Source organism: Sinocyclocheilus rhinocerous, unplaced genomic scaffold (genome assembly GCF_001515625.1).
Source record: "Sinocyclocheilus rhinocerous isolate Xijiao unplaced genomic scaffold, SAMN03320098_v1.1 scaffold25, whole genome shotgun sequence".
NCBI lineage: Eukaryota > Metazoa > Chordata > Actinopteri > Cypriniformes > Cyprinidae > Sinocyclocheilus > Sinocyclocheilus rhinocerous.
Genome location: NW_015647048.1, coordinates 299299 through 308971, shown reverse-complemented (window position 1 = coordinate 308971; position 9673 = coordinate 299299). Strand labels below are relative to the sequence as shown.

At 43.8% G+C, this 9673-nt stretch overlaps 1 protein-coding gene across 1 annotated transcript in view; it reads right to left on the bottom strand.

Moving 5' to 3' along the window:
• Positions 1-9673, bottom strand: part of LOC107708577 (voltage-dependent R-type calcium channel subunit alpha-1E-like) — an 88011-nt gene that overhangs the window by 56150 nt on the left and 22188 nt on the right. Inside the window, exons 6-8 of the mRNA XM_016512839.1 lie at positions 8533-8723; positions 7692-7795; positions 2079-2194 (exon numbers count right to left, since the gene is read on the bottom strand). Of these exons, the coding sequence (XP_016368325.1) occupies positions 2079-2194; positions 7692-7795; positions 8533-8723 (411 nt within the window). The remainder of the gene's footprint in view (positions 1-2078; positions 2195-7691; positions 7796-8532; positions 8724-9673) is intronic.

The following is a 9673-nucleotide window of genomic DNA, read 5'->3' as shown; positions in this document are numbered from 1 at the left end:
AGAGAGAGAGAGAGAGAGAGAGAGAGAGAGAGAGAGAGAGAGAATTTATTTAATATATTAGCAATGAAGTAACACAATTAACTCAACATTAATTAAATAAATTATTGGTTTATTCAGTTTGGTTTCTGGAAAAAAAGACAATTTGTAGGCCTCTTAAAAGTAATCTTCTAAACTGTAGAAGCATCAACTATTCTGAGCACAGACAGGCACATATACAAACACTCCAGTCAGTGAGTCAGTGTCACCTTTCCGTTGACCCTTCACTGCGTGGGAGAATGAGCAGCTTCACAAACTCATGTTCACCTGAATGTTGTGCTCAGGTGGTGGGTGGCAGGGTGAAATGTGAAAAGAGTAGTGTAGGTGTAGTACACAATCAGAGCACAGTCTGTCACTGAACCTGGGTAAAGACAGTGAAACTTCGCTAGCCTGGCTGAAATTATTGAGCCAAAAGATGATTACAAAAATCAAAAGATTACAAATAGCATTGCATTTTAAAACAAGCACATAATACCACTGTAGTGTACTGGAAATATTTTAGCATAGCAGCAGTCTAAGTCTGAGCATGCGGCTGTGCTAGTAATAAATTAGCCAATTAAGCATCAAGAGGTTTTTATGTGTTTCTACCAGCTACTGTTACATGTAAGGCGTTACGTCAGCAGATATTAGTGCATCAACAGCCTAAAAATCACTTGATGTCTTCTTCCCTCTGCTCTCAAGAGCACTTTTACAACCTGGCATACAACCACATGGCCCCTAACAAAACTATTTAAAGGACTAGTTCACCCAAAAATGAAAATGGTCTTAAAATGTCCTCACCCTCTGGCCATCCAAGATGTAGATGAGTTTGTTTCTTCATCAGATTTGGAGAAATGTAGCACTGCATCAGTGTCTCAGCAATGGATGCTCTGCAGTGAATGGGTGCCGTCAGAATGAGAGTCCAAACAGCTGATAAAAACATCACAATAATCCACAAGTAATCCACAGCACTCCAGTCCATCAGTTATCATCTGGAGAAGACAAAAGCTGAAACAAGTTCATCATTAAGACGTTTTAACTTCAAACCATCGCTTCCAGCTAAAATACAAGTCCATAATCCATAATATCGCTTCCTCCAGTGAAAAAGTGCATCTCCTCGAATCAGGAGAGAAATCTGCACAGATCAAGCAGCGTTTAAACAGCTCTAAACAAATATGTGGCTGGATTTTGATGTGAGAGACAACAGGAGATGCACTTTTTCACTGGAGGAAGCATTATTATGAATAGAGGACTCATTTAATCTAGCCACATATTTGTTTAGAGCTGTTTAGATCTGTGCAGATTTCTCTCCTGATTCAGACCAGAACACTTTTTCACTGGATTATGGACTCGTATTTTAGCCGAAAGGAACAGTTCTAAGTTAAAAACGTCTTAATGCTGGGTTTGTTTCAGCTTTTGTCTTCTCCAGATGTTAACTGATGGACTGGAGTGCTGTGGATTACTTGTGGATTATTGTGATGTTTTTATCAGCTGTTTGGACTCTCATTCTGACGGCACCCATTCACTGCAGAGCATCCATTGCTGAGACACTGATGCAATGCTACATTTCTACAAATCTGATGAAGAAACAAACGCATCTACATCTTCGATGGCTCGAGGGTGTGTAAACTTTCAGCAAATTTTAATTTGTGGGTGAACTAGTCCGTTAAAGGAAGCATTCAATACCAGGAACTGCAGGCTTGTTTCTCACCTCTAACGTTCAATACACAACATCTGACAAAAAACACGAGTGCTAAACACAAACACTGCATGCTAAAAACAACAAGACTGATCCACATGAACGACAAAAGACTAATAAACCAATGCAAACACTAGAATGCATACAAGAACAATCTCCATCCTGACTTCATCACAAACTCCAAGATACAATAAACATTTTGTTTTATGCTTAACAACAACAAATTGTACAGTTGCAAAGTACCAAAATATTGCAAACACAGACTAAATCCTCAAATCTACATTTTGACAGCGTTTTAAAAAAAACGCCTCTGAACATGGATAGCATACCCAGTAATATTTTAGATTAAAATGAATGTCAGTACCTGCTCTGTCTATCCAGGCGCGGTAGCCATTGAGTTCTCTCTCCGCCTGTTGCTGGCGTCTAAGCTTCATGAAGGCACGTCTGTTTTCCACTCTCTCTCTCTCTTTAGCAAATTCCCTAGAGAAGGATTTAGGAAATGACATGTACACATATTAAGTTTTAGGTTTTGACCTTTTACAACCTGTAAAGGTGTGAACAACCGAGAAACGCTGTGAAGGCAAGAGCAGCTACAGTAATCGATCCCACCCACGACTGCTTATTCAGAACAATTCAAAACAAGCATTCGTTTTTACATCTCAAACCTTGAAATGATTGGATTAGCATAAAATTAAATATTAGTTGAAAAATCTGTACAGGTTTTTCCTTGCAATTACAACGAATGTGGACTGGAGCCTTCACGATTTATACAAAGATGCAAAAGCAGCAAAGTATAATAAGGGTTTCTGCAGGTTTTATAAAGGTAAATTTAAGACTTTAAAAGACCAATTAAAGAAAAAAAAAACATGTTTAGCTTTAGTTTTAGTTAACCCTGCTTTCAACAGATCTACTTTGCTTTTTAACTAATTTCACAAAAAGTAAGTAAATAAAAAAAAAAAAACAGAATATGGAAATAACTTTTACTGTGATGCTCTTCCTTGTTTTTTGTTTTGTTTTCCAGTGCAAACGTTTCTTAAATAAAGATATATTGAGAGGCAAAATGACAAGATAAGAAATCATGCTTTTTGAGAAACTGATCAAAATGCAGCAAGTTTATGGACAAATGTCTGCCAATGGGCTCAGAAAAATCAACTTAATTCAAAGTGGAAAAAAAGTTTTCTTGCCCCATTGAGAGATATTTGTTCTTGTTTTAAGCAGAAACTCATTTCATTTTCTTCACTTTCAATGGATGTTTTTAAGTTTTGGAAAACAAGACAAACATAGTAAGGAAGATATTCATTTCTGCAGTGTTTGCAACATTTCATGCCATACTTTTCTGCTCCGATTTAAGACCTTTTAAAGGCCTACTTTGAGGAAGGGTCAATTGAGACTTTTTAAGACCCACAGAAATCCTGATAATAAAAATAATTTATACGACTTGTGCACTTTATACGAAGATTCAGAAGCTATAAGACAGACTTTTGTCTTTATTTACTAAAAATCCTAATATAACTCTCCTTAATGCATTTTTGATTGCTCATAACGTAAATAGTGTTGCTGATTAATGAACAAAGAATCAGTTGATCCAGATGCGAATGCTTCTTCACGAATCAGACGGATCTGGTTCATGAGTTCACATCACTGTGATCGTTCAAACACACTGTATGATTCCAGAAGATGACACGAGTAATGTGAACTACTTTAACAATACCTTTATGGCGCTTTTGCATCCTTTGATGCTTAAAAAAACAGTTCCCTTTCAGTCGGTCACTCTCGACGTCACGTCGGATGACCGACGAATTGGGATCTCGCTTAGAGAGACCAATCCACTTCGAGTGTAAACTAAACGAGCCAATGCACATTGGCATGCGATTATTGCATCCAGCTGCTGCTGATCACAGCGTGAGTATAAGTAGGCAGCAGATGCAGCGCATATTCAGCTTTTCGCTGAGGAGCCGAGCCGGTGACCCGGCCGCTCAGCGGTGGTACAGGAGCTGTGGCGACGGGACGTGACGTCTCCGTTCCCTCCTTCAGGGAACGAGGGTTACATACGTAACCGAGACGTTCCCTTTCAGTCGGTCACTCTCGACGTCACGTCGGATGACCGACGAATTGGGATCTCGCTTAGAGAGACCAATCCACTTCGAGTGTAAACTAAACGAGCCAATGCACATTGGCATGCGATTATTGCATCCAGCTGCTGCTGATCACAGCGTGAGTATAAGTAGGCAGCAGATGCAGCGCATATTCAGCTTTTCGCTGAGGAGCCGAGCCGGTGACCCGGCCGCTCAGCGGTGGTACAGGAGCTGTGGCGACGGGACGTGACGTCTCCGTTCCCTCCTTCAGGGAACGAGGGTTACATACGTAACCGAGACGTTCCCTTTCAGTCGGTCACTCTCGACGTCACGTCGGATGACCGACGAATTGGGATCTCGCTTAGAGAGACCAATCCACTTCGAGTGTAAACTAAACGAGCCAATGCACATTGGCATGCGATTATTGCATCCAGCTGCTGCTGATCACAGCGTGAGTATAAGTAGGCAGCAGATGCAGCGCATATTCAGCTTTTCGCTGAGGAGCCGAGCCGGTGACCCGGCCGCTCAGCGGTGGTACAGGAGCTGTGGCGACGGGACGTGACGTCTCCGTTCCCTCCTTCAGGGAACGAGGGTTACATACGTAACCGAGACGTTCCCTTTCAGTCGGTCACTCTCGACGTCACGTCGGATGACCGACGAATTGGGATCTCGCTTAGAGAGACCAATCCACTTCGAGTGTAAACTAAACGAGCCAATGCACATTGGCATGCGATTATTGCATCCAGCTGCTGCTGATCACAGCGTGAGTATAAGTAGGCAGCAGATGCAGCGCATATTCAGCTTTTCGCTGAGGAGCCGAGCCGGTGACCCGGCCGCTCAGCGGTGGTACAGGAGCTGTGGCGACGGGACGTGACGTCTCCGTTCCCTCCTTCAGGGAACGAGGGTTACATACGTAACCGAGACGTTCCCTTTCAGTCGGTCACTCTCGACGTCACGTCGGATGACCGACGAATTGGGATCTCGCTTAGAGAGACCAATCCACTTCGAGTGTAAACTAAACGAGCCAATGCACATTGGCATGCGATTATTGCATCCAGCTGCTGCTGATCACAGCGTGAGTATAAGTAGGCAGCAGATGCAGCGCATATTCAGCTTTTCGCTGAGGAGCCGAGCCGGTGACCCGGCCGCTCAGCGGTGGTACAGGAGCTGTGGCGACGGGACGTGACGTCTCCGTTCCCTCCTTCAGGGAACGAGGGTTACATACGTAACCGAGACGTTCCCTTTCAGTCGGTCACTCTCGACGTCACGTCGGATGACCGACGAATTGGGATCTCGCTTAGAGAGACCAATCCACTTCGAGTGTAAACTAAACGAGCCAATGCACATTGGCATGCGATTATTGCATCCAGCTGCTGCTGATCACAGCGTGAGTATAAGTAGGCAGCAGATGCAGCGCATATTCAGCTTTTCGCTGAGGAGCCGAGCCGGTGACCCGGCCGCTCAGCGGTGGTACAGGAGCTGTGGCGACGGGACGTGACGTCTCCGTTCCCTCCTTCAGGGAACGAGGGTTACATACGTAACCGAGACGTTCCCTTTCAGTCGGTCACTCTCGACGTCACGTCGGATGACCGACGAATTGGGATCTCGCTTAGAGAGACCAATCCACTTCGAGTGTAAACTAAACGAGCCAATGCACATTGGCATGCGATTATTGCATCCAGCTGCTGCTGATCACAGCGTGAGTATAAGTAGGCAGCAGATGCAGCGCATATTCAGCTTTTCGCTGAGGAGCCGAGCCGGTGACCCGGCCGCTCAGCGGTGGTACAGGAGCTGTGGCGACGGGACGTGACGTCTCCGTTCCCTCCTTCAGGGAACGAGGGTTACATACGTAACCGAGACGTTCCCTTTCAGTCGGTCACTCTCGACGTCACGTCGGATGACCGACGAATTGGGATCTCGCTTAGAGAGACCAATCCACTTCGAGTGTAAACTAAACGAGCCAATGCACATTGGCATGCGATTATTGCATCCAGCTGCTGCTGATCACAGCGTGAGTATAAGTAGGCAGCAGATGCAGCGCATATTCAGCTTTTCGCTGAGGAGCCGAGCCGGTGACCCGGCCGCTCAGCGGTGGTACAGGAGCTGTGGCGACGGGACGTGACGTCTCCGTTCCCTCCTTCAGGGAACGAGGGTTACATACGTAACCGAGACGTTCCCTTTCAGTCGGTCACTCTCGACGTCACGTCGGATGACCGACGAATTGGGATCTCGCTTAGAGAGACCAATCCACTTCGAGTGTAAACTAAACGAGCCAATGCACATTGGCATGCGATTATTGCATCCAGCTGCTGCTGATCACAGCGTGAGTATAAGTAGGCAGCAGATGCAGCGCATATTCAGCTTTTCGCTGAGGAGCCGAGCCGGTGACCCGGCCGCTCAGCGGTGGTACAGGAGCTGTGGCGACGGGACGTGACGTCTCCGTTCCCTCCTTCAGGGAACGAGGGTTACATACGTAACCGAGACGTTCCCTTTCAGTCGGTCACTCTCGACGTCACGTCGGATGACCGACGAATTGGGATCTCGCTTAGAGAGACCAATCCACTTCGAGTGTAAACTAAACGAGCCAATGCACATTGGCATGCGATTATTGCATCCAGCTGCTGCTGATCACAGCGTGAGTATAAGTAGGCAGCAGATGCAGCGCATATTCAGCTTTTCGCTGAGGAGCCGAGCCGGTGACCCGGCCGCTCAGCGGTGGTACAGGAGCTGTGGCGACGGGACGTGACGTCTCCGTTCCCTCCTTCAGGGAACGAGGGTTACATACGTAACCGAGACGTTCCCTTTCAGTCGGTCACTCTCGACGTCACGTCGGATGACCGACGAATTGGGATCTCGCTTAGAGAGACCAATCCACTTCGAGTGTAAACTAAACGAGCCAATGCACATTGGCATGCGATTATTGCATCCAGCTGCTGCTGATCACAGCGTGAGTATAAGTAGGCAGCAGATGCAGCGCATATTCAGCTTTTCGCTGAGGAGCCGAGCCGGTGACCCGGCCGCTCAGCGGTGGTACAGGAGCTGTGGCGACGGGACGTGACGTCTCCGTTCCCTCCTTCAGGGAACGAGGGTTACATACGTAACCGAGACGTTCCCTTTCAGTCGGTCACTCTCGACGTCACGTCGGATGACCGACGAATTGGGATCTCGCTTAGAGAGACCAATCCACTTCGAGTGTAAACTAAACGAGCCAATGCACATTGGCATGCGATTATTGCATCCAGCTGCTGCTGATCACAGCGTGAGTATAAGTAGGCAGCAGATGCAGCGCATATTCAGCTTTTCGCTGAGGAGCCGAGCCGGTGACCCGGCCGCTCAGCGGTGGTACAGGAGCTGTGGCGACGGGACGTGACGTCTCCGTTCCCTCCTTCAGGGAACGAGGGTTACATACGTAACCGAGACGTTCCCTTTCAGTCGGTCACTCTCGACGTCACGTCGGATGACCGACGAATTGGGATCTCGCTTAGAGAGACCAATCCACTTCGAGTGTAAACTAAACGAGCCAATGCACATTGGCATGCGATTATTGCATCCAGCTGCTGCTGATCACAGCGTGAGTATAAGTAGGCAGCAGATGCAGCGCATATTCAGCTTTTCGCTGAGGAGCCGAGCCGGTGACCCGGCCGCTCAGCGGTGGTACAGGAGCTGTGGCGACGGGACGTGACGTCTCCGTTCCCTCCTTCAGGGAACGAGGGTTACATACGTAACCGAGACGTTCTCTGTTTAAATTAAACTGATCCAGTTCTCATTTATTATTTGTAAAAAATACATATTAAAATTATTAAAATCTCTCCTTTTGGTTTTCAAGCCAGAAATCTGGTTTGAAACAGCATGGCTGTGAATAATGACAGCCAATTTTTGTAAAATATTTGTGAAATTCTTACCCAGAAAGAACACCCAAAACAAGGTTGAGCACAAAAAATGAGCCGATAATGATGAGAGGAATGAAATATATCCAATTCCATGTCGACCCCAAAGCATCATTAGTCTGTGGAGAAACAACAGCAATCAATGCATAAAGTAAAGCTTTTGTGGAAAATGATCATTTAAAGGTAATTATGGTTATGTTAAATACAGCTTCTGGATAGTATAGTTTATGCTTGTTCATTACAGTGTATTTTTGTAATACAGTGTATTATAGTTTGTTAATTATAGTGCCATCATTTACTCACCCTCAAGTTGTTCCAAAGCTGTATGAATTTCTTTCTTCTGTTGAAGTAGAAAGTATGTGAAGAAGTATGTGTAATATTATTTTGAAGTATGTGGGTAACCAAACAGTTGATAGTAGCCATTGATTTTCATAGTATGGAAAAAAAAATACTATGGAAGTATTTCAAAGGGGACTAGAAACTGTTTGGTTACCCAAATTCTATAAAATACCTTCTTTTGTGTTCAACAGAATAACGAAACTCATACAGGTTCAGAGGTGAGTAAATCATGACAGAATTTACATTTTTGGGTGAACTGTCCCTTTAAGGGAGTAAAATCATTTATTAATTAGTCAAAGAAGCAGTCACATTAAGCAAAGGTATTCAGTTCAAGACATTCTAAAGTCACATTTAAATTGAAATCACTGCAGGTTTAGTGAATAACTTCAAATGTTAGGTTAGGACAGGTTAATAAGTTTACATAAAGACAAATGATGAGTATCCATGAGTAAAAATAAATCCAGTCAGTCAACTATAAAACTGACTTTTTTGAAACGCTACTGCTGTAGGAACTCACATTGTACAGGACAGCAGTCCATCCCTCCATAGTGATGCACTGAAATACTGTTAGCACTGCAAACAAGATGTTGTCAAACTGAGTGATGCCATCATTGGGCCCAATCCAGCTGCCACTGCAGGTGTATTTCTCAGGACACTTCCTCACGCCACACGCAAAATCCACCTCAGACGAGTCCACCGTCTCGTTTTCTGAGGAACAGCAATATTATATGATGCATTCAGTGAGTACACTTATATAACAAATGAAAAGAAGATCAAAAAACGTCATCGTTTTGATAAACCACAGTATCATATACATTTTTTTTTATCAAACATGTGAATGCAGTATATTATTGATGCAAGCTTTGTTTGCTTTACAGTTCAAAATAAATACGTTTACATTAAAATCATCCGTTTGAGATCCTCCTCGTCTGAAGGGGGCAGTGTCTGCTATGACAGACTACATTTAGCTTCTCAATTGGAAGACTGCATCCCAGTGAAGCTGCCTTCTCAGTAGACTAGAGTCCTCCTCAGCATTAAACGCTAGGATGACCCAGCCAGCAGGTAACGTTCTCGGAACATTCTGTCAAGGTTCTCTCAAAACGTTCTTCCAGTAACGTTAATGAAATGTTTGTTCAAAGTTATCTGGTCTTTAATAATCTTCTCAAAACATTAGTGCCAAAACATTATTTTGGAGCTTTTTTCTGAAACATTTTAGTTGGACGTTTGTCTAACATTTAAAAAAAAAAAAAAGTTAAAACTGTTTCCTTAATGTTAATATAACCAACATTTTAAAAAATGGATGTTCAGAGAACATTCACAAGTAACGTTTTCATAGCTTAATGTGAACATTAACACAAAAGCATTATTTATACATTGTTCATGGAACTTTTTTTCTGAAACATTTTAGTTGGATTTTTTTTTTTTTAAATGTGACCCTGGACCACAAAACCAGTCATAAGGGTCAATTTTTTAAAATTGAGATTTATACATCATCTGAAAGCTGAATAGATAAGATAGATAATATTTGGCCGAGATACAACTATTTGAAAATCTAAAATCTGATGGTGCAAAAAAATCTAAATATTGAGAAAATCACCTTTAAAGTTGTTCAAATGAAGTTCTTAGCAATGCATATTACTAATCAAAAATTAAGTTTT